The sequence below is a fragment of the Sorex araneus genome, chromosome 3 (assembly GCF_027595985.1).
Source record: "Sorex araneus isolate mSorAra2 chromosome 3, mSorAra2.pri, whole genome shotgun sequence".
NCBI classification, from domain to species: Eukaryota; Metazoa; Chordata; class Mammalia; order Eulipotyphla; family Soricidae; genus Sorex; species Sorex araneus.
In genome coordinates, this window is record NC_073304.1 from 75347037 (window position 1) to 75373146 (window position 26110).

At 41.1% G+C, this 26110-nt stretch overlaps 4 gene segments (V, D, J or C); all 4 read right to left on the minus strand.

The window, feature by feature from the left end:
- Positions 1 to 2762: 2762 nt before the first annotated feature.
- On the minus strand, positions 2763 to 3266 carry LOC101543119 (T cell receptor alpha variable 14/delta variable 4-like). The segment is given in 2 exon segments: positions 2763 to 3070; positions 3218 to 3266. Coding segments are annotated over 2 exon segments (357 nt in total).
- Positions 3267 to 8546: 5280 nt separating this feature from the next.
- Positions 8547 to 9069, minus strand: LOC101543387 (T cell receptor alpha variable 5-like). The segment is given in 2 exon segments: positions 8547 to 8869; positions 9018 to 9069. Coding segments are annotated over 2 exon segments (375 nt in total).
- Positions 9070 to 14297: 5228 nt separating this feature from the next.
- LOC101543654 (T cell receptor alpha variable 14/delta variable 4-like) lies at positions 14298 to 14796 on the minus strand. The segment is given in 2 exon segments: positions 14298 to 14605; positions 14748 to 14796. Coding segments are annotated over 2 exon segments (357 nt in total).
- Positions 14797 to 21999: 7203 nt separating this feature from the next.
- On the minus strand, positions 22000 to 22522 carry LOC101543902 (T cell receptor alpha variable 5-like). The segment is given in 2 exon segments: positions 22000 to 22322; positions 22471 to 22522. Coding segments are annotated over 2 exon segments (375 nt in total).
- Positions 22523 to 26110: the final 3588 nt, after the last annotated feature.

Here is a 26110-nt window from a genome sequence, read left to right on the forward strand (position 1 = left end):
AGCAATGGAAAATATATTACCAAATGATGCCTTTTGGGCAGGTCTGATTGTTGGGGGGAAATTCAAAATAATCATAGCGAGTTTTCTGTTGAAATATTGAATTTAATCAAAGTAAAGAGAGGTTAAAATGAAAATCATTAGCCACACAGGAGGCGGGGGGAGGGGTGATGGGAGGTATACTGGGGTTCTTGGTGGTGGAACATCTGCACTGGTGAAGGGATGGGTGTTTGATCATTATATGACCGAGATTGTAACCTGAAAGATTTGTAACTTTTCTCATGGTGATTCAATTAAAAAATTAAAAAAATTGTTTTTTAAAAAAGAAAGAAACCGAAGGCTGTATTTAAATAGAAGTGAAGCACTGTCTGTAGCACTGTCCTCCCGTTGTTCATCGATTTGCTCTGGTGGGCACCAATAACGTCTCCATTGTGAGACTTGTTGTTACTGTTTTTGGCATATCGAATACGCCATGGGTAGCTTGCCAGACTCTGCCATGTGGGCGGGATACTCCCGGTAGCTTGCCGGGCTCTCCGAGAGGGATAGAGGAATCAAACCTGGGTTGGCCTCGTGCAAAGCAAACACCCTACCTGCTGTGCTATCCATCCAATCCAAAATTTATCCAAAGATAATCCAAAATTTCACTGTGTTGCTTGTTTCCTTTCTGTAGAGCTTTTTTTTTTTCACTTCTATTTCTGAGTCAAATAGAAATAGACTCAGAAATTGAAGTGAAAAAAAATAAAAAATAAAATGCTCTACAGAAAGGAAACAAGCAACACAGTGAAATTTTGGATTATCTTAATTTACAGAACTGTGGAAATATTTTCAAATTCGATATCTGTAAGAGGCTAGCATTTAGAATTCTAATCAAAACTTCCTACTACTCAAGAACAAAAAAGACCAAACAAACAAATCTTAAAAATGGTTGAAGGGGGCCAAGTACTGCTATAGCTCCCAGCCAGTTTCTGCTCTAAAATCGCCACCCCCATCCCTGCCTCACCTTGCAGGTCAGTAAGTGCACCAACTACTCCCTCCTCTCACTGTAGCCTTCCAGGCCTGCCAGCCCCACCATGCCAGCCCAACCCTTCTGCTAACTCTTGGCTGTGCAACACACTTACTCCTCACTTTGTCCATCCCATTTGGTCAGCAGAAATGACAAAAATATGGAGAGATTGGAACCTTGTTGTATTGTTGGTGAAGCATAAAGTGGCAGTCAGTGTAGAAAACAGTACAACAGTTTCTTTTAAAAATATTGGATAGAGTAACTGCATTATCCAGTAATTATGAATATAGTTCTTACCAAATGGAAATAACCTAACTATACTACCGGTAGCAAGTTTGATATGCCAAAAACAGTAACAAGTCTCACAATGGAGACACTACTGGTGCCTGCTCGAGCAAATTACTGAACATCAGGACAATAGTGCCACAGTGCTATATATTCAGGGTTTTTTTTTGTTTTGTTTTCAGTTTATATTTATAAATCTGTTTTCCAGCTATATTCAAAACAGTATCATTTAAGATAGTAAAAAAATGGAAGCAACTTCAGAATTCACCAACAAGTAATTTATTGAGCCCATATGGGGGCTGGAGCAATAGGACAACGTGGAGAGCACTTGCTTTGCACATGGACGGCCAACCCGGGTTTGATCCCCAGTACCCCAAAAGATCCCCAGAGCCTGTCAGGAGTGATCCCTGAGTATAGAACAGGAATAACCCCTGAGCATCGCTAGGTTGGCCCCAAAACTAAAAGAATAAGAATAAGAATAGTAATAGTAAGCATATATTGTTACATACAGTGAAAGAATTTTCAGTCTCAAAAATTTTTTCTGTCAAGAAAAAGGTATGGGTATACCCCATATGGTCCCCCAAGGATGGACAGAAGTGATTCCTGAGTGCAAAACCAGAATAATCCCAGAGCATCTGAGAGTGTGCCCTAAACCTCCTCCAAAATTATTTCAGTAAAATTCATATGGTACTGTTCTGTTACTCTGCCTCATGATAATTTAATTGTTAGAGACCCAAACATGATAGAGAACTTTTCCCCTATTCATGATATGAACTCAATAAGAAGATAAAGACACACTGAAGTAGATTTTAATATCTAAAATATAATTCACAGACATAGCTGATTTTTTGTTGAGATGTTTCTCAAATAAATTAGCTAAATTTCATAGCTCAATCAAATCCCCTGTTGGAAAGATTCTATTTGCCGGGTAGCTCTTGAATCTAGTACAAAATTCTATATAACTCTAATCAAAACAAAATTTCAAGAGTAAGAATGTGACAGGTGAATGATAATTCTGGGCATAGGCAATGAAGCCAGGATTGCAGTATTTTTGTTTTGTTTCAGCTTCACAAAAACGACCAGGTGGCTCTGGACGCTCTCCTGGCAGTTCTTATCCAACCGGCAGTCACCTCAGTATAAGCCCTGATGAGGCAGTGGTCCCCCAGCCCTGTAGTACCAAACATTACTTCAAGCAGTTCTCCTCGGCATTCAGGAGCATCGAGTGCAGTGCTCAGAGACTTCTAGGCCACACCCAGAATTACTAGATGGACCATGTGGTGCTGAGGATAAATCAGGGCACTAACTCTCTGGAGAGGTTCTCACTTAAACTCACTGTTTCTCTTTGACTCTACCCTTGAGCTGCCATAGCCCAGCCACATCCTCTCTGCAACCGCAATTCTGTGCTTTGGTTCCTGCAGCAGGAGGATGCATCAAGCATTGCCCTGGGGTTGTGGTACGCCTCCCTCCGGCACACCACTCACTGTGCCTCTCTGAGTGCACAGAAATACACTGCAGAGTCCTCCACCTGGGAGGCTGAGATGACAAGTTTGATGGATTTGCTTGTCTCCTGGAAATCCACTGAGTAGCGACCTTCTCTCACATTTTCCTTGCCATAGGAGTCCTGACGAATAAGGAAAATCATTTCCCGATGGTTAGGCTGCTTGTACCAAAAGAGACTGTAGCTGTAAGAGGTGGTATTATACATGCAGTCCAGGGTCACAGTCTCTGTCTCCTGCACTTGTATGGGAGATTGAGTTTGTTCTACATTCTGAGCAATACTGGATCCTGGAGGGAAAGAAAAAAAAGATAAGAGGTGTGAGACAGAGAGAATCTCTATTACAATCTGCTACCTCCCTCCCAGTACCCACAGGACACTGCTGTATCCAGTCCTTCAGCTATGGAGGAGGCACATTCCCACAGGACCATGCTCACCTAGCCACATGGAAACCAGGAACACCTTCAGAGCACTGGAGAGCAACATGTCTCAGTTCTTCCACCAGGCCGAAAATATCTTCAATATCAGGGCTTTGCAGGGTGAGGTGAGTCTGGCTGGGTGAGGGAAAACTGCTGTGTCTGTGCTGCTGCTGCCCCCTAACAGGAAACAGGGGGTTCCTGGTACAGCAAGTTGGTCTGTGTCGGATCAAACTTCCCCTGCACTGAGAGGCTCGCCCAACCACACTCCCCTCACATTCATCAACCATGTTCTTCTCTGCACATAATTATATTGGGAGGCGGGGAGAAAATTATGGCTACATTAATGTGACATTCTCAGTAAGATAAAAATATAAAAAAGAATGAATTATACCTTTCCAGGAGCTAAGCCTTGGAGAGAAAATAATAATAAGACGATAACTTCCCGGGGCTGGACCCATAGCACAGCAGGTAGGGTGTTTGCCTTGCATGCGGCTGATGCAGGTTCGATTCCCAGCATCCCATATGGTCCCCTGAGCACCACCAAGAGTATTTCCTGAATGCATGAGTCAGGAGTAAACCCTGTGCATTCCTGGGTGTGACTCAAAAAGCATTAAAAAAAGGCAACTTCCCAGAACAAGCACAGCAGTTTTGTACCATAATTGTGTGATGCTTACATGACCTAAAACTATATGAGAAATTGAAATTCACACATATAGTTGCACAGAAATATAATCAATTTCTACATGATTTTTGAGAAGTGAAATCATTGAGATGATAAGGCACTGAGATCTATTTTTATAACTGGGTACCAGTTAATACATTACCTTGTTTTCCAAATTGGAAAAACCTCAGGCTTGAAGGGTAAAATGACAAATAAAATGAAATAGGATCTTAAATTTCCTAGTCTTCAAATGTTCTCAAATATATAGGTGCTAAAGAGGGCAAATTAAGTTCTGATTAAGTCATGATCCTGAGATGGGGTGATATTTCTGGATTATTTGTTCTAAATACAAAGACATGCATAATTTAAATTAGAGGCAATGGGAGATTTGCTAATGGAAGAAATGAACTTGAAGCAGCAACAGGTAGATAAGGAAGGGCCCTCATATCCAAGTGCCCCAGTCTGAAAAAACCACCTTGTGAGCACAGGAACTAAGACCTGATAAAACTTATCTGGGCCAGCACAGACCCAGAAAAGACTGGATCCCTCTCAGAGAGAAGCCAGCAGAACAAAGGCCTGGAAAGGAATATTAAAGAAGACCATCAGCTACTCCCAACTCTACCCCTTGGCAATCACTATAGCAAGTCTCTTACTTACGTAAAAAGACACAAATGGGTAGGTTGGGAAAACCCTGTAAGAGTCAACTTGAACAAAGGAAGTACTCACATGTGCTGTTTGAACCCATGTACTGCCTGTGCCAATGCTGGGATGTACTGGGGTTGCCATGTTCTCTCTCTCTCTCTCTCTCTCTCTCTCTCTCTCTCTCTCTCTCTCTCTCTCTCTCTCTGTTGTGCATCTGCACCTCTCTGTCTCTCTCTCTTCTCTGTCTCTGTCTGTTTCTGTCTCTGTCTCTCCACCTCTTTCCCCTTCCTCAAAACTTGAATAAAATCTTATACTCTACTGCTAGTCTGCTGAAATTCTTTTCTCTGAGGGAAAGATGAAAACTGTAAAGACCTGGGTAAGGTCTAGGACCAACTTCCCTTTCCAGCAAGGAGCAAGTTCCTGGCAGTCCTAGATTTCTCTAGCTGTTTCCACAAGGCAAAGGTAGATCAAGAGGAAGTAGCAAATCCCCCTCTACAGGCTGCCTCCTCTCTCCTCCCCACTGCACCTAAGTCACCCAGGGACCCACAGGCATCAAAGCGAGATAATGGAGACAGGGGTTGGAGTGACACACCCACAAACCAAGAAATGCTGCCAGAGGAATGAGACTGGTTCTGTCCTGGAGCCTCTGGAAAGGGGCATCCGTGCCAACACCTCCATTTCATTCAGCACAAGAAAAACAACTTTCAATTCCAGGCCTCCAGACTCATGACATAAAAAGGCCTCTGTTGCTTTAATTCATCAAGATTATAGCAAATTACCCACAGCAGAAAAAATCAGCCCTGGGGGAAATTTAAACACAGTTGTCTGTCACTGTCACTGTCATCCCATCTCTCATCGATTGGCTTGAGCAGGCAACAGTAACATCTCCATTGTAAGACTTGTTATAGTTTTTGACATAGTGCACCAGTAATGTCTCCATTGTGAGACTTGTTGTTCTGTTTTTTGCATAAGGCACCAGTAACGTCTCCATGGTGAGACTTGTTACTGTTTTTGGCATGTCAAATATGCCATGGGTAGCTTGCCAGGCTCTGCCTTGTGGCCGGGATACTCTCCGTAGCTTGCTCGGCTCTCTGAGAGAGACGTAGAAATGGAATCTGTGTTGGCCTCGTGCAAGGCAAATGCCTGACTCTCTGTGCTATCACTCCAAGTTGTCTGTATCTGAATCAATCTTAGACACTCACCCTAGAAGGATTTTTTTTTCCTTGCATACAATAAATTCTCCCCAAGTGATAAGGCACTTCAAAGCAATGGCAACAGAATCTTTTCTCTCCTAATTTGAATTAAAGAAGAAACCAGTAAACTGAGTCTTGCTTCCCTCTCCTCCCCTCTCCTTCTGTTAGGATTCTCTAAGAAACAGTCTAGCTTAGAGTCATCATGTTTCCTGTCACAGGAGATAGCATAGTGTTACCCTGAGAGAAATAGAAAGCCAATTGTGTTTGAGGGCTGAAATACTGATTTTCTTATTCAGATGTGTCCATTTCAATTTAAGTTTTCTTGTAAGCTTAAATTCACTAGCAAATAATTAACACCCAGGACTCAGCCAAAATGTATCAGCTCACCATAGCAGCTGCCAATATGCATACTTAGAATATGAGGGAATATTAAAGGAATCTGAAGAGCAGCTTACTCCTGTCCCATGGGAAAATAGTTTAGGAATTAATCTTAATTTTAAAAATACATAATTTCCATTCATTTTTTTTGATTTGGGTAAAATAAAAAACAAATATGAATAAAATTTTCACACATACAAATGACAATGATTTCATATTGTAAATCATGATCATCATCATCACATCATCATCATCATCATCATTCCGTTGATCATCAAATTTCTTGAGCGGTCTCAGTAACGTCTCCATTCATCCTAGTCCTGAGATTTTAGAAGCCTCTCTTTACTTGTCCTTCCCAACGATGTCACATTGGAGGCTCTTTTGGGGTCAGGGGAATGAGACCCAGCATTGTTACTGGTTTTGGCATATGAATACACTATGGGAAGTTTGCCAAGCTCTCCCACGTGGGCAGTAAACTCTCGGTAGCTTGCCAGGTTCTCCCAGAGAGACAGGTAAGCTATAAGATGTTGCGCTGCCACAAAGCAAAAATTTATATTGTAAATGTAACAATAAAAATAAAATGACTTGGAATAAATCCTAAAGTAATAAAGATTTATGGGTCATGCTCCCACTAAAATTTTTTTGAATAATCAAATGTCAACTTCCAGATGTTTGTTATTTAAAAAAATTTAAATTCAATCATAAGGCTTAAATTAAAACATTATTCTCAGTATTCATGATTAAAAGACTAAAGTCTCAAAGAAAAGAAATAACTTTTCTAAAATTTTAAAGTAAACTAAAACTGTATTAATAAAATATGAAGAAAGAAAAACATACTTGTGAGCTGAATCTGAATGTCATGTTCTACAATACATGGTTTCATATAGTAAGTTCCCTCAAACACACAAGATATATAAACATGACTAGGATCTAGGGAAAATGCTGGTGAAACTATCTCAACAAAAAAGTGGCCCAGAGCATATAAGGCGAGACGTCAAATTTTTACCAGAGATGTATAGATATCTAAAATTTTATCACAAATAAAAGCAAGAGTTCCTTTTTATGTTGACAAATACTCACAAACCCATTACAAATCTGGAGTAGAAATAAAAAATTTTAGATTGCTTAATTCAAGATAGAATATTATGCAAAAAATATTAAATTCTTATTATACAATGATTTGTAATGACAGTAAAACTAAACATAAGCAATAAATTATCTGGGTTTATTATGCACTTCACATGTTTATATTTTATGTTTAACATGTAATGTTCTATGAAATACCATGCATTACTGGAGACAAAAGATAAGAAATTCATTTGTAAGGAAATTTGACCTTGATACAAAGGATTCTTAATGAGCAAAGACTGAAAAAAGAATGTGGAATTGCCTTCATGCACTTTATTTTATTTTATTTTTTTCCTTTTTGGGCCATGCACAAGGGTTACTCCTGGCTCTGAACTCAGGAATTATTTCTGGCGGTGCTAAGGGGACCATATGGGATGCTGGGATTTAAACCCAGGTCAGCCGAGTGCAAGGCTCACAAAAGCCTTACCCGCTGTGCTATCACTCCAGCTACCATGCACTTAATTTTTTTTTTCTTCTTTTCTTTTCTTTTTTTTTTTTTAAATTTTTATTAAATCACCATGTGGAAAGTTACAAAGTTCTCAGGTTTATATGTCAGTTATACAATATTCAAACACCCATCCCTTCACCAGTGCCCAAATTCCACCACCAGAAACCCCAGTTTACCCCCCGCCCCCACCCCCTACCCCCTACTGTATAACTAATGAATTTCACTTCATTTTTTCTTTACCTTGATTACATTCCATAATTCAACACAAAACTCACTATAGTTGACATAACTCTCTCTCTTTTTTTTCTCTTTTTCCTTTTCCATTTTTTTTTTTTTAATTTTTCCCCCTCATCCCCCTTCCTGCGCCTCATAGTATGGTGTACTCCACGCCACGTTGGCCAGCGTGGGGCTTTTGCTTAGCTCATAGTCCAGGGGTGGCTGTTACATTAAGAACCTTCAATATTTCAACAAAAACTTACTGTTATTATTTGGAGTTTCCCCCCCAAGTCTGACCTGTTCAAATGGAACCCTTTCACATTGATGACAATTATAAATGTTAAGTCGCGCGGACGCAGCAGCGTCCGCGCCGTTTTGGATTTCTGTATAAAGTCCTGGGAAAATTCTGCCAGAAATTACATATTTCCTCCGTTAGCCGGCGTGGGGCAAAGGCTTAATTCACAGTCTCCATACATGGGTCCATGCACTTAATTTTAAAATAAAACCTAACAGAATTTCTTCAAGAATTCATTAAGCAACATTCTCTGAACAAAATTTTTAGCTCTTTCACATCTGCATGAATCTGACTTATTTTCTCATTTACTGTCTAACACATTAGCTTCCATTGCAGACAAACATAACAGTACCAAAGAAAAGGGGGCTGCCCCCAAAACTTGGGTTTCAGCACAGGCTGCAGGTGCCTGGGAAGCAATGTGTGCTCTCTGCACAGAAGTAGACAGCTGAGTCTCCGGGCTGGGTGTCGTCAATGTGCAGGGAAAGATGTTTCTCATTCTCATTCAGTAAAACTTTGTATCGTTCCTTTTGTTCTTGTGGCTTTGGTGAACGAATGTATATAATCAGCTGGAGACTTTTCCCGGGTTCTTTCTTATACCAGGGGAAGTAGTCTGAGACACTTTTTGAATAGGTACAGTTGATGACAGCCTTGCTTCCCTGCTGGACACTCAGGGAAGGACTCTGCTCTATCTTCTCTCCTCCACTGACACCTAAAGAGAAAGAAAACGTGACACTATGAGAATAGGTCGCTGCATACCAGAATGTATCTGTACTATAGGACTAGAGAAAACCTCGATCAAGTCTTCTTGGGCTGCTAACGTTTATCTTCTTACTGATTTCCCCAAACTCTCAACTCACAGCCCATCCGCAGCCACAAGAACAGGAATCCGGCTCCAGTGGACGGCTTCATTGTCCCTCCCTTTAAAGACCAAGCGTGGACCTGCAATGCCCAGCTGACAAAGATGCTCCCAAAGTCAAGTTAGTCCTTCTTCTCCTAACAGTCAGTGCTTTCTAGCATGAGCTACTCAGCCAATGAGAGATGCTTCTGCCACAGGCAGTTCTTACTGAGCCCGTTCTGTAGCAACAGGGTGCACTGCCATCTTGTGGTCACATCCGCAACTACTGAGCTTGCAGCGCCGCTGTGTTTTGGAGTGCCTTTGAGGGACTCAGACACACAAAAAGAAAGCAAAGGTCACATAAATTAGGATTGAGTTCAAAATCTAAATGGAGAGACCAGGAGTTATATATCTGTGAACTACTAGATCATGGTAAGTAGGAAATAGGAAATATACTTGGTGTTAAATGGCAGATGTGATTTACAAATAAATATTAACTTCGAAAAGCTATCGAGAGTATCTTGCCCACTCGGCAGAGCCTGGCAAGTTACCCATAGCCCATTCTATATGCCAAAAACAGTAACAACAATCTCACCATGGAGACATTACTGGTGCCTTTTCGAGCAAATCGATGAACAATGGAAGGACAGTGACAATCAAATATTTAATTTTCTTCTAAACTGCCTATAGGGTTCTGAATTACAAATCATGTCCCCATCCCTTGTGTAATTTTCCTTTTCACCTTGATCATTTAAATCTTTCTTATCTTAAAAAAGAAGTTCGGATAGGGAAGAGACAATGAGACAACGGTGATTGATTATCCATGATCAACTCTGGTGGGAGTGGAAGGCAGCACTGCAGTATAAATAGTAGTATTGGAATTATTATAAATCATATAGTCTCAAATAAAATTGGGGAATTTCTAATGCAAAAATTTACATATTAAGACTGAAACCTTGTACTTGTTCTTTCTTGTTAGTATTATATTTCGGCTTGTTATATGTTGTTATGCAAGTCAGCATGTTATACTATAATACAAGCAACAAGTATTATATGCCAAGCTACGCCCACATGGCAGAGCCTGGGAAGCTACCTGTGGCATATTCGATATGCCAGAAACAGTAATGATAGGTCTCATTCCCCGGACCCTGAAAGTGCCTCCAATCCTGGGGAAAGATCTCAAGATCTCAGCCCTGGGGCCCGCACACCTGGGTTCCTCTTCCAGCCCCTACATGCGTGAGGTTCATCTGAATGTGTGGAGAGTGTGGCTTTGACCCTGAGGCAGCTTCTGAACCTCTAAAATATCCCAGAAATATCCAATAGGATACAGGGTCCTGCAGTACCTCCCTGCAGGTCCCCCTCTTCTCTTCCTCACTCTTGGCAGTGAACACTCCCCAGCTCCATCTGGGAGGCCCCAACTCACAGCAAACCTGGACCCAGAGGAGCCCCAGCAGAGCTTGCCAGCGTCTCATGGTCCCTTGTCCTGGCGCTGGGGTGATTTGCACACTGCCCTAAAAAGTTTCAATCCACAGGGCCAGGTCAATGTTCTAGAACCAAGCCGGGTTCCCTGCATCACTGAGAACCAGCCTGTCTGAGCTGTCATTCTCGTGACAGGAAACTCTGCTCCCTGAGTCATGGGGACCGCACAGTAGTTAGTTCAGAACTGTGGGTGCAGACTGAGCAGCAGGTAAGGGAACTCTTTCTAGTATATGAGGTTACAGTGATATTTTATTCCCTTGAAACTCATCTTTAGGAAGAGGAGATGATGTTTGACTGGTTGGTGGGGAGAGGCTGGGGGAGAAGATGGTTTCCATTAGCTTAACAGGAGCCAAGAAAGAAACAGAGGAACCCCATTTATAAAATAGCTTATTTGGGCATCTAATTTAAAACTCAGTTTTTTAAAAAAAATTCTTACATAGGGAAACTCTTGTATATTTCATAATGTTTTAAAGAGGTTAATACATTTTCTTAGTAGGAACTCAGGAGCTTAGTAGAAACTCAGGACATAAGAACTACCATCTGGGAGGAACATTTTCCAGTGACTTTATGATCCTTATTTTCAGAATAAACTAAAGTTCTAACAATTTCAACCCAATCTCCTCTGCAATCTTCACTCACACCGCTGATTCTGAGAGGTTACACAGTGCGGACAAGCTAAACAGTGTTCTATCCCTCTCTTCCTATTTACAATCCGCCTCTCCTACCCCTTCTTCTTCTTCTCCATTGACTTATACACAATGCCTGTTAATATTCCTGTTTACACCTCTGCTCAGAGTTTCAGCCTCATTATGGACTTACACTGGTATGACTCCAGTATTCTGCAGTTTACATTGTATTGGAAGATTTGAAAACCTGATACACTATTTTCCTCTCCCTTGACTTTCTCTGTCTATAATTTGCTTGAACCACATTGTTTTTTCCAGGTCTCCTTTCTGAACAGCTCATCTGTTTCTTTTATAGCTTAGAATGCCCCCTAGTGGTATGACAGCATCAATAAAGACAACTTCAAACTACTTGTATAACCACAAAACAAGCTCATGTTTCCTAAAGAAGAAAATGCGTTTGGTTGGGCAACAAATTTCCGAATTTTTAAAAAAGTAAGATTAAAAATTAATATTGTTCTCCCTTGAAAATGATATTTGATAGAGATTTATATGGTAAAATAATTTAGAAAATCTCAGTTTGTGATTTTTTATTTTCTTACCAAAGTATAAGTTCACAAATATTTGGGAGTTCAGTTAAAATGAGGTATTTTGCTAGGTTTTAAGAATAACAAAAATGGGACATAATACTAGATATCAGTGTACTAGATATGAAAGGGATGTGTAACTATAATACAGAGTCAAGTTTTTGGCCCCCTAAGAAGAGAATAAAATAAAAGATATACATTCTCAAAGGAGGGGAAAGACTTATACTTGGATGGTCAGAAAAAATCTTAGTAAGAAAGTAATAATTTCATCCCTCTTTTTTTTTAATTTTTATTATATCACCATGTGGAAAGTTACACAGTTTTCAGGTTTATGTCTCAGTTATACAATATTCAAACACCATCCCTTCACCAGTGCCCATATTCTACCACCAGAAACCCCAGTATACCCCCGCCCCCCACCCCCCACTGTATAACTGATGAATTTCACTTCATTTTCTCTTTACCTTGATTACGTTCCATATTGCAAAACAAAACTCACTATTGTTGTTGGAGTTTCCCCCCAAGAAAGACAGCCTTACTAAGGAAGCATTTGATAATTGGTTTTCTATTAAAAGATTGTATGTTTTCAGTTTTTAGAAAAGGTCGCATGGCCGCGCTAGCTGCCACGCGGTTCGGATGTGTTCTAGTCCCGCAACCCGGAGCCGTGTTAGTTGCTGCTCAGTGTCGCCAGGGCTCCATTTGGAGAAGGCGTCCCAGATGTACCTGCTCCTTCTGGATCCCTGGTGTTGTTGGCCTGGGTTCCGGTCTGGAGCATTTCTCCGGCCACGTTGCTCACCAGACTGCCTGGCCTCTTCTCTGTTCAATGTCTAATCTCTCTTTAAGAACAAAGTAAGATATAGAAAAAAAGGCTTTATGGTAACTATTATGATTTTGATTATTTTAGCATTAAGAGAAATTGATGAATATAAGAATTTTAATGTAATCATACATTGGATGATTTATTAGATCATTTAAACCTAACTTTATTTTAAAAATCTCTTTTCTTTTCAGATTGGTTTGTGTTTTGTGTTTTGCTTTTATTTGGGGGGGGGTTGGTTAAAGGATCATACCCAATAGTGCTCCAGGGCTACTCACTGTATGGTGCTCAGGTTGTCCCGTGGCACTGCTTATAATACCGTGTGGGGCTGGGGAATCACTCCCATAGGCACAGCGGGCTCCTCAGCCTTTGAGTGACCACCCAGGTTTAGACAAAAATCCCTTTTGACTTCATCTCCCAAAATTGAACCTTTCTTCTCTTTTTTTTTAAATCAAATTAGAGTTGCTGCTTCTGCCATTTTACTGTATATTGGAAAAGCAGAAACTATATAGCACTTCATAGAGTTTTCATTTAAACACTAAATATACATTTTATTCAGATATTTCTGTAAATTGCTTTATATCCCAGCAACAAATATCTGTTGTTCTTTTGTTAACACCCATAGTTCCTACTGCTGCATTGAGTTTCACACAGTAGGTGAACTACTATGGATGTGGAATATATAAATAGCTAACCAAACAATTTTTTCTGGGAGTGCTGGAATAGATTAGTAGTTATATCATAGAATGAGTAAAGATCACCTTCGCCAAAGTGGGTAAACATCATCTAATGCAATAAAGCTTTGGAAAGAACAAAGAGAGAGAGTGGGGGAATTCTCTTTCCTATGAGCAGATATAGCCACTTAATTTGTTCAAACATTGGCACAACTCAGATCTCTAGACTCAGATCTTCAGTTCTCAGATCGTTAGTCTTAGACTGAGACTTACACGATCAGCATCCCAATTCTCAGACCTTTTGACTCAGACTGAATTACACCACCATCAATCTTTATGTCTGTCTGCACATTAACAAACACTTTTTTAGGCAGAGCACATGTACACAAATACATAGATTTAAAAAGAGATTCATTATCGGAACTAACTTTGGTGGTAATCAAGAAAAGTAAAGGTTTCTATATAGTGAAACAAATATTAACAGTGCTAAAAATCAAGCCATGGGAAGGGAAAATCAAGCCATGGGAAGGCTCTCTCTCTCTCTCTATTTATATATATATATGTATATATGTATGTGTGTGAATGCGTATGGCCAGGGGTTACCTAAAAGACCACATGTATCTCTTACATGCAGGAAGTTCAGATTCAATTCTCAGGACTATGTGATTCCTCGGCACCTACAGGGATGACCCCCAGCAACAAGGAGTAGCTGGGATCCCCAACAGAATTGACTCCTAACCTAACGAACAAATAGCAGACGAGGAACAAAATAGACAATCAGCCAGATAAGACATTCAGAAACCATTAAATATGTGCAAAATGCTCAATATGAAAAATCTCAGGAAATACAAATCAGATTAAGCAATGAGTGCTCCTCAGCATTGAGGAGTGTGGAGTGCAGTGCACAGAGACTTCTAGACCACAGCTGAGGATAAAACAGGGCACTAACTCTCTGGAGAGGTTCTCACTTAAACTCACTGCTTCTCTTTGACTCTACCCTTGAGCTGCCATAGCCCAGCCACTTCCTGTCTGCAACCTCAATTCTGTGCTTTGGTTCCTGCAGCAGAAGGATGCATCAAGCATTGCCCTGGGGTTGTGGTACGCCTCCCTCCGGCACATCACTCACTGTGCCTCACTGAGTGCACAGAAATACACTGCAGAGTCCTCCACCTGGGAGACTGAGATGACAAGTTTGATGGATTTGCTTGTCTTCTGGAAATCCAGTGAGTAGCGACCTTCTCTCACATTTTCCTCGCCATAGGAGTCCTGACGAAGAAGGAAAATCATTTCCCGATGGTTAGGCTGCTTGTACCAAAAAAGAGTGTAGCTGGGGTAGCTGGTATCATACGTGCAGTCCAGGGTCACAGTCTCTGTCTCCTGCACTTGTATGGGAGTTTGAGATTGTTCTACATTCTGGGCAATACTGGATCCTGGAGGTAAAAAAAGATTAGAGGTGTGAGACAGAGAGAATCTATACTGCAATCTGCTACCTCCCTCCCAGTACCCACAGGACACTGCTGTATCCAGTCCTTCGGCCATGGAGGAGGCACATTCCCACAGGGCCATGCTCACCTAGCCACATGGAAGCCAGGAACACCTTCAGAGCACTGGAGAGCAACATGTCTCAGTTCTTCCACCAGGCCGAAAATATCTTCAATATCAGGGCTTTGCAGGGTGAGGTGAGTCTGGCTGGGTGAGGGAAAACTGCTGTGTCTGTGCTGCTGCTGCCCCCTAACAGGAAACAGGGGGTTCCTGGTACAGCAAGTTGGTGTGTGTCAGATCAAACTTCCCCTGTGCTGAGAGGCTCGCCCAACCACACTCCCCTCATTTTCACTACCCAAGTCCTTCTCTGCACATAATTATATCGGGGAGGCGGGAGAAATTTATGGTTACATTAATGTGCCATTCTCGATAAGATAAAAATATAAAAAAAGAATGAATTATACCTTTGCAGGATGTAAGCCTGGAAGAGAAAATGATAATATGTGATAATTCCCGGGGCTAGACCAATAGCACAGCAGGTAGGGCGTTTGCCTTGCATTCGGTCAACCTGGTTCAATTCCCTGCATCTCATATGGTCCCCTGAGCACCGCAAGGAGTATTACCTGAGTGCATGAGCCAGGAGTAAACCCTGTGCATCGCCGGGTGTGACCCAAAAAGAAAAAAAAAAATAAGAAAAGATGATAACTTCCCAGAACAAGCACAGTGGTTTTGTACCATAATTGTGTGATGCTTACATGACCTAAAACTATATGATAAATTGAAATTCACACATAATAGTTGCACAGAAATATTATTAATTTCTATGGTTTTTGAGAAGTGAAATTATTGAGACGATAAGGCATTGAGATCTATTTTTATAACTCAGTACGAGTAAATACATTACCTTGTTTTCCAACTTGGTAAAACCTCAGGCTTGAAAGGTAAAATGGCGAATAAAATGAAATCAGATGCTAAATTTCCTACTCTTCAAATGTTCTCAAATATATAGGTGATAAGGAGGTTAGTTAAGTTCTGATTAAGTCATGATCCTGAGGGGCTGGAGTGATAGCACAGTGGGTAGGGCATTTGCCTTGCATGCGGCTGACCCGGGTTCAAATCCCAGCATCCCATATGGTCCCCTGAGTACTGCCAGGAGTAATTCCTGAGTGCAGAGCCAGGAGTAACCCCTGTGCGTTGCCGGGTGTGACCCAAAAAGCAAAAAAAAAAAAAAAAAAAAGTCATGATCCTGAGATGAGGGGGGGGATTTCTGAATTATTTGTTCTTAATGCAATGACATGCATAATTTAAGTGGGAGGCAGTGGGAGATTTGCTAATGGAATAAATGAAATTGAAGCTGGCAACAGGTAAATAGAAAAGGGCCCTCATGACTATGAGTAGTGAGGAGTAAAGTATCCAATAGCCCCAGGCTGAAAAAGCCACCTTGTGAGCTTAGGAACTAAGACCTGATAAAACCTTTAATTGGGCCAGCACAGACCCAGAAAAGACTGGATCCCTCTCAGAGAGAAGCTCAGCAGAACAAAGGCCTGGAAAGGATTTAAGCAAAACACCAACTACTCCTAACTCTACCCGTTGGCAATCACTGTAGCAACAGTGTCTTACCTAGGCAAAAAGACACACATTAGCACGTTGAGGAAACCCTATTGGAGTCAACTTGAACAGGGGAAGTACTCACACGTGCTGCCTAGTCCATGTACTGCATGTGCCCATGTGTAATGCTGGGATGTACTGGGGTTGCCATGTTCTCTATGTCTCGTGCATCTGTACCTCTCTGTCTGTCTCTCTGTCTTCTCTGTTTCTGTATCTCTCTCTTCTCTGTCTCTGTGTTACTGTCTCTGTCTCCCCACCCCTTTCCCCTTCCTCAAAACGTCAATAAAATCTTACACTCTGCTGTCAGTCTGCTGATATTCTTTTCTCAGTGAGAAAGATGAAAACTGGAAAGACCTGGGTATGGTCCAGGACCAACTTCCCTTTCCAGCAAGGAGCAAGTTCCTGGCGGTCCTAGATTTTTCCAGCTGTTCCCACAAGGCAAAGGTAGATCAAAAGGAAGTAGCAGATCCCCCTCTATAGGCTGCCTCCTCTCTCCTCCCCACTCCACCTAAGTCACCCAGGGACCCACAGGCATCAAAACAAGATAACAGAAACAGGGGTTGGAGTGACACACCCCCAAACCAAGAAATGCTGCCAGAGGAAGGGACCGGTTCTGTCCTGGAGCCTCTGGAAAGGGGCATCTGTGCCAACACCTACATTTCATTCAGCACAAGAAAAACAATTTTCAATCCAGGCCTCCAGATCCATGACAGAAAAAGGTCTCTATTGCTTTAATTCACCAAGATTATGGCAAATTATCCAGAGAATAGGAAAAAATCAGCCCTGGGGGAAGTTTAAACCACAGTTGTCTGTGTCCGAATAAATCTTAGACACTCACCCTAGAGGAATTTTTTTTCCTTTCATACAATAAATTCTCCCCATGAGTGATAAGGCACTTCAAAGCAATGGTACCAGAACCTTCTCTCTCCTAATTTGAATTAAAGAAGAAACCAGTAAACTGAGTCTTGCTTCCCTCTCCTTCCCTCTCCTTCTGTTAGGAATCTCTAAAAAATAGTCTAGCTAATAGTCATCATGTTTCCTGTCACAGGGGCTAGTTGTTACCCTGAGAGAAATAGAAAGCCAATTGTGTTTGAGGGCTGTAATACTGACTTTCTTATTCAGATGTGTTCATTTCGATTTAAGTTTCCTTATAAGCTTAAATTTACTAGCAAATAATTAGCACCCAAGCCTCAGCCAAAATGTATCAGCTTACCATAGCAGCTGCCAACTTATGCATACTTAGAATATGAGGGAATATTAAAGGAATCTGAAGAGCAGCTTATTCCTGTCCCATGGGAAAATGGTTTAGGAATTAATCTTAATTAAAAAAATTCATACTTTCCATTAATTTTTTTGAGTTGGGTAAAATGAACAACAAATATGAATAAAATTTTCACACATACAAATGACAGTGATTTCATATTGTAAATATAACAATAAAAATAAAATGTCTTAGCTATATGCAAAAAAATGGACTCAGATCTCCACCTATCACCATGTATAAAAGGCAGATCAAGATGGATTAAAGACCTCAACATCAGACCAGAATCCCTAAGGTGCATTGAAGACAAGGTTGGCAAAACCCTCCACAACATTGTAGCCATCGGTATCTTCAACGCTGACACGCCACCGGCCAAGCAAGTGAGAACAGAGATAAATAAATGGGACTACCTTAAACTAAGAAGCTTCTGAACCTCAAAAGATAGAGTGACCAAAGTACAAAGAAAGCCTACAGAATGGGAAAGGATATTTACCCAATACCCATCCGAGAAGCAGTTGATATCAAGGATATACAAGGCACTGGTTGAACTCCACAAGAAGAAAACTGCCGCCCGATCAAAAAATGGGGTGATGAAATGAACAGAAACTTCCCCAAAGAAGAAATCCAAATGGTTGAGAGGCACATGATAAAATTCTCGACATCACTAATCATCAGGGAGATGCAGATCAAAACAACAATGAGATGCCCTCTTATGCCACAGAGACTGGCCCACATCCAAAACAACAAAAGCAACCGGTGTTGGCGAGGATGTGGGGAGAAAGGGACTCTCCTTCACTGCTGGTGGGAATGCCAGCTTGTTCAGCCCTTTTGGAAAACAAGATGGACAATTCTCAAGAAATTAGAAGTTGAGCTCCCATTTGACCCAGCATACCACTCCTGGGAATATATCCCGGAGAGACAAAAAGGTATAGGAGAAATGAAATTTGCATTTCTAAATTCATTGCAGCACTGTTTACAATAGCCACAATCTGGAAAAAAACCAGAGTGCCTGAGAACAGATAACTGGTTAAAGAAACTTTGGTACATCTACACAATGGAATACTATGCAGCTGTTAGAAAATATGAAGTCATGAAATTTGCATATAAGTGGATCAACATGGAAAGTACCATGTTAAGTGAAATGAGTCAGAAAGAAAGAGACAAACATAGAAAGAGTGCACTCATATGTGGAACATAAAGTAGCAGAGAGGTACGAACTAGCAATGATGCAATTTCTGCAGAAATTTCTCTGGACTTAGTTACTAAAATACTAAAATACAGAAATCCAGAACCTCGTGGCCGCTATTGTGGCCACACAACTTCATATCTCTTCATTCTCAGCAATGGAAAACAAATTATCAAAAGCTTCCTTTCCAGCAGGTCCGACTTTGGGGTGGTGGGGAAGGAAGAAACTCCAAACAATAATAGTGAGTTTTTTGTTGAAATATTGAATGTAATCAAAGTATAGAGAAAGTAAAGTGAAATTTATCAGCTACACAGGCGAGGTGGGGGGCTGGGGGGTTGGAGGGGAGGTTTACTGTGGGTTTTGGTGGTGGAATATGTACACTGGTGAAGGGATGGGTGTTCAAGCATTGTGTAACTGAGACTTAAGACTGAGCTTTGTAACTTTCCACATGGTAATTCAATAAAAAAAATTTTTTAATAAATAAATAAAATAAAATGTCTTGGTATAAATCCTAAGGTAATAAAGATTTATGAGTCATGTTCCTGCTAATTTTATTTTAATAATCAAATGTCAACTTTTAGATCTTTGTTATTAACAAAAATATTTAAATTTAATCATAGGCTTAAATTGAAATGTTGTTCTCTGTATTCATGATTAAAAGACTAAATTCTCAAAACAATAAATAACCTATCTAATTTTTTTAAGTAAATATAAAATTGTATTAATAAAATATGGAGAAAGAAAAGCATATTTGTGAGCTCAATCTGAAGGTCATGTTTTACAATACATAGTTTCATATACTAAGTTCCCTCAAACACACAAGAAATATAAACATGACTAGTATCTAGGGAAAATGCTGGTGAAACTATCTCAACAAAAAAGTGACCCAAGCATATAAGAAGAGCTGTCAAAATTTTACCAGAGATGTATAGATATGTAAAATTTTATCACAAATAAAGGCAAAAGTTACTTTTTACATTGACAAATGCTCAGAAACCCATTACAAATCTGAAGAAGAAATCAAGAAAAATTTATTTTTTTGAAGAGTTTATTTGCTTTGTAAATTACCCAACCAACATTATTTGCTTAAACACTGGTACAGAGTCTATTGTTAAAGATTGAGTTTGGTGGAATGCCCCTTTACACTGGTTTTTATTTTTCTATTTCTTTCTTTTTTTTTATATAGATTTTATTGAATCACCATGTGGAGGGTTACATAGTTCTCTCAGGATTATGTTAGTTATACAATACTCAAACACCCTTCCCTTCACCAGTGCCCATATTCTATCACCAACCACCCCATTATACCTCCCGCCCCCTCCCGCCTCCCTAGTCCCCGCCCTTGAAAGTGATAAATTTCACTTCATTTACGCTTTATCTTGGTTACATTCCATGTTTCAACACATAACTCACTATTGTTGCTAGGGTTTCCCCCCAAAAAAGAAAAGACAGTCCTACTGTCAAGGAAGCATTTGATAGCTCTCCATTGCTGAGAATGTAGAGATATTAAGTCCCGCTGTTTGTTACATAACTTTTCTATTTCCCCCCTCCCCCCCCCCGCCTCGTCCCGCGCCACTGAGTTCACGCCTGTTTAGTAATCACCACGCTGCCTGACAAAGGGAAAAAAAAAACGAAAAAGATGGTTATTTCCCGTCATCAGCTGACGTGGGGCTCTGGCTTAGTTGATAGTCTGGAAGAATGTCTGCCAGCAGTTTCTGGAACCAAAAGTAATACGCTGGTATCAGCCCCAGCTCGAGGTTCCACCAGCATCCCGCTGTTCCAAGTACATAATAATTTATTCCCTTGTGTTCCATTCCCACGCCACCAGGTCTGTGTCAGCTTAATGGACATCATACTATGGTTAACGCCACGCCGAGTTTCTTCCCGAGAAAGAAGGATATTTCTTCTCAGCCGGCGTGGGGATATGGATTAGTTCAGTCTATAGAGATGGCTACCACTTTGATTGCCTTCAATATTTCAGCAAAAGACTTACTATTCTTGTTAGGATTTCCCACCAAAGTCCGACCAGTTAAGAAGGAACCATTTCATATTGGTTATGATTAAATGACATTAGGTCCCGCGGCCATGGCAACGGCCTCGCAGCTTTGAATTTCTGTATAAAGTCCAGGGAAAATACAGCCAGAAATTACACGTCACTACAAACTTTAACCCTATTATGGTCCCCCCAAAGTCCAACCCGTTACAAAGGAACCATTTCATATTGCTGATGATTAGATGACATTAGGCTGCCGCTGCCGCGAGGTTTTGGGTTTCTATATAAAGTCCAGGGAAAATTCTGCCTAAAATTCTATCGCTACAATCTTTTACCCTTCAACAAAAAACTCAATACTATTGTTTGGAGTTTCCCCCCCACGGTAAGCCCTGCCAAAAAGGAACATTTACACGTTGCTTACAATCAAGAGATATTAGGTTTTGGATTTCTATATGAAGATATTAGTTTTTGGATTTCTATATTAGGTTTTGGATTTCTATATGAAGTTCAGGGAAAAATTCTTTTGGTAATTGCATCACTCGCTGGCGATTCAGTTGCCTCCGGGGTCTATCTCGCGTGGCGGCACAAAGGAGCGTCCCCACATGGCTCTGTGCTTAAATATCATTGGCACAGAGCAGATCCGGAAGTCCCGCCCCATCGGCTTTCCCGGGCTTCCTGCATAGTTTAAAAACCGGCTGTTGCCTCGCTGCATTCAAAAAGAAAGAGTTGAGAGAGAAAGGACCATACCCCGCTGGCCATGCCTGGGCCAGTAGCTCCGAGCACACAGTTTGGAGGCATTTTGGGGGCGCCGCTCGTGTTCAAAGTGGTTCAGTTGCCTCCGGGGTCGATTTCGCGTGGCGGCACAAAAACTCAAGAAAAATTTAAATTGCTCAATTCAAGATAGAATGTTATGTAGAAAAAAATTAAATTCTAATTATATAATGATTTATAATGACAGTAAAACTAAATATAAGCAATAAATATCTGGGTTTATTATGCATTTCACATGATAAAAACTCATTCACAAAAGAAATTTAACCTTGTTACAAAGGATTAGTTAATGAGGAAACACTGAAAAAAAATGTAGAATTGCCCTCATGTACTTTATTTTAAAATAACACAAATAAAATTTCTTCAAGGATTCATTCAGCAACATTCTCTGAACAAAATTTTTAACTCTTTCACATCTGCATGAATCTGATTTCTTCCTCATTTACTGTCTAACACATTAGCTTCCATTGCAGACAAACATAACAGTACCAAAGAAAAGGGGGCTGCCCCCAAAACTTGGGTTTCAGCACAGGCTGCAGGTGCCTGGGTAGCAATGTGTGCTCTCTGCACAGAAGTAGACAGCTGAGTCTCCGGGCTGGGTGTCTGTGATGTGCAGGGAAAGATGTTTCTCATCCTTCTTCAGTAAGACTTTGTATCGTTCATTTTGTTCTTGTGGCTTTGTTGAACGAATGTATATAATCAGCTGGAGACTTTTCCCGGGTTCTTTCTTATACCAGGGGAAGTAGTCTGAGGCACTGTCCGAATAGGTACAGTTGATAACAGCCTTGCTTCCCTGCTGGACACTCAGGGAAGGACTCTGAACCACCTTCTCTCCTCCACTGACACCTAAAGAGAAAGAAAACGCGACACTATGAAAATAAGTCGCTACATACCAGAATGTATCTGTACTATAGGACTAGAGAAAACCTCGATCAAGTCTTCTTGGGCTGCTAACGTTTATCTTCTTACTGATTTCCCCAAACTCTGAACTCACAGCCCATCCGCAGCCACAAGAACAGGAATCCGGCTCCAGTGGAAGGCTTCATTGTCCCTCCCTTTAAAGACCAAGCGTGGACCTGCAATGCCCAGCTGACAAAAGTTGCTCCCAAAGTCAAGTTAGTCCTTCTTCTCCTAACAGCCAGTGCTTTCTAGCCTGAGCTACTCAGCCAATGAGAGATGCTTCTGCCACAGGCAGTTCTTACTGAGCCCCTGTCCTGTAGCAACAGGGTGCACTGCCATCTTGTGGTGACATCCGCAACTACTGAACTTGCCCCACCCGTGTGTTTTGGAGTGCCTTTGAGGGACTCAGACACACAAAAAGAAAGCAAAGGTCACATAAATTAGGATTGGGTTCAAAATCTAAATGGAGAGACCAGGAGTTCTATATCTGTGCACTACTAGATCATGGTAAGTAGGAAATAGGCAAATATACTTGGTGTTAAATGGCAGACGTGATTTACAAATAAATATTAACTTCCAAAAGCTACGGAGAGCATCTCGCCCACTCGTCAGAGCCTGGCAAGTTACCCATGGCCCATTCGATATGCCAAAAATAGTAACAACAATCTCACAATGGAGACATTACTGGTGCCCGCTCAAGCAAATCGATGAACAATGGAAGGACAGTGACAGTCAAATATTTAGTTATGTTCTAAACTGCCTATAGGGTTCTGAATTACAAATCATGTCCCCATCCCTTGTGTAATTTTCATTTTCACCTTGATCATTTAAATCTTTCTTATCTTAAAGAAGTTTGGATAGGAAAGAGACAATGGGATAATGGTGAATGGTTATCTATTATCAACTCTCGTGGTGGGAGTGGAAGACAGCACTACAAGTATAAATAATAGTATAGGAACTGTTACAAACCATATGTCTCAAATAAAATTGGGGAATTTTTAATGCAAAAATTTACATTTTAAGACTGAAACCTTGTACTTGTTCTTTCTTGTTAGTATTATATTTCGGCTTGTTATATGTTGTTATATAAGTCGGCATGTTATACTGTAATACAAGAAACAAGTATTATATGCCAAGCTATGCTCGCACGGCAGAGCCTGGGAAGCTACACGTGTGTATTCAATATGCCAAAAACAGTAACGATAGGTCTCATTCCCCTGAAAGAGCCTCCAATAATTGGGAAAGATCTCAACCCTGAGGCCCGCACTCCTGAGTTCCTCTGCTGTCCCTACTTTCGTGAGGCTCATCCGAACGTGTGGAGGGTGTGACCTTGAGCATGACTGTGCTGGGTTCTGGATGTCTTCAACTGTCAAGGCTCTGCTTGGGGCAGGGAGGGAAAGGCAACATAATATGTTATATATATATATATTATAATATGCCAAGCATGCCATGCACAAGGCCACTCTCCACATGTTTGAACTAACCCAAGTGTGTGGTATCTGGGGCTGAGATCTCTAAGCCTGCTCCGATTGGGACTGGGCCTTCTCCACCCAGACCCCCCATTTTCCAGTAGTTTGGCAGCCACACCCACAAACTGCCCCCAGTGCAGTGTAATCCCACCAATGGCCAACATCCAGAGACTATAAAACCTTACTCCCAGAAGAGAGCGACACATTCTTGGACCCACGCCTGGCTGTCTTACATGGGGGCTCTTAGGACGGAATGGGTTGCCTTTCCCTCCCTGCCCCAAGCAGAGCCTTGACAGTTGAAAACCTCCAGAACCCAGCCACAGCCATGCTCAAGGCCACTCTCAACACATTCGGACGAGCCTCACTCATGAAGGGGGCCAGCAGAGGAATCCAGGTCTGTTGTACCCGGGGCTGAGATCTCCAAACCTGCTCGGATTGGGACTGGGCCTTCTCCACCCAGACCCCCCATTTTCCAGTAGCTTGGCAGTCACACCCACAAACTGCCCTTGGTTGCCGTGTAATCCCACCAATGGCCAACATCCAGAGAATATAACTACAAGCTCTCTGAAGCTTTGCAGCTTTGACCCTGAGGCAGCTTCTGAACCTCTAAAATATCCCAGAAATACCCATGAGGATACAGGACCCTGCAAGACCCCCCTGTGTGTCCCCTTCTCCTCTTCCTCACTCTTGGCAGTGAACACTCCCCCAGCTCCATCTGGGAGGCCCCAACTCACAGCAAACATGGACCCAGAGGAGCCCCAGTAGAGCTCGACAGCGTCTCATGGTCCCTTGTCCTGGCACTGGGGTGTCTTGCACGCTGCTCTAAAAAGTTTCAATCCACAGGGCCAGGTCAATGTTCTAGAAGCAAGCTGGGTTCCCTGCATCACTGAGAACCAGCCTGTCTGAGCTGTCATTCACCTGACAGGAAACTCCACCCCTTGAGTCCCTGGGGACTCACAGTAATTAGTTCAGGACTGTGGGTGCAAACTAAGCAGTGGGTAAGGGAACTCTTTCTAGTAAATGAAGTTACAGTGATTTTTTTTTCCCTTGAAACTCATCTTTAGGAAGAGGAGATGATGTTTGACTGGTTGGTGGGGAGAGGCTGGGGGAGAAGATGGTTTCCATTAGCTTAACGGGAGCCAAGAAAGAAACAGAGGAACCCCATTTATAAAATAGCTTATTTGGGCACCTAATTTAAAACTCAGTTTTTTAAAAAATTCTTACATAGGGAAACTCTTGTATATTTCATTATGTTTTAAAGAGGTTAATACATTTTCTTGAAATCAGGAGCTTAGTAGAAAACTCAGGACATAAGAACTACCATCTGGCAGGAACATTTTCCCAATGACTTTATGATCCTTATTTTCAGAATAAACTAAAGTTCTAACAATTTCAACCCTATCTCCTCTGCAGTCTTCACACACATCGCTCATTCTGTGAGGGTACACAGTGCCCGACAAGCTAAACAGTGTTCTATCCCTCTCTTCCTATTTACAATCCACCTCTCCTACCCCTTCTTCCTCTTCTCCATTGACTCAATACCTGTTAATATTCCTGTTTACACCTCTGCTCAGAGTTTCAAGCCTCATTATGGACTTACACAGGTATTACTCCAGTATTCAGAAGTTCACACTGTAATGGCAGATTTCAAAACCTGATACACTATTTTCCTCTCCACTAACTTTCTCTGTCTATAATTTGATTGAACCATTTTTTATCCAGGTCTTCTCTCTGAACAGCTCATGTTTCTTTTGTAGCTTAGAATGCCCCCTAGTGGTTTGAGAGCATCAATAAAGACAACTTCAAACTACTTGTATAACCACAAGCTCAGGTTTCCTAAAGAAGAAAATGCGTTTGGTTGGGCAACAAAATAACTAATTTTTTAAAAAGTCACTGTCACTGTCACTGTCATCCCATTGCTCATTGATTTATTCGAGCGAGCACCAATAATGTCTCTCATTGAGAGACTTATTGTTATTATTTTTGGCATATCTAATATCCAATATGCACGATTAAAAATTAATATGGTTCTCCCTTGAAAATGTTATTTGATAGAGATTTATATGGTAAAATAATTTAGAAATTCTCAGTGTGTGCTTTTTTATTTCATTACCAAAGTATAAGATAAGTTCACAAATATTTGGGAGTTTAGTTAAAATGAGGTATTTTGCTAAGATTTAAGAATAAAAAAATGGGACATAATACTAGATATCAGTGTACCTGATATGAAAAGGATATGCAAGTATAATACAGAGTCAAGTTATT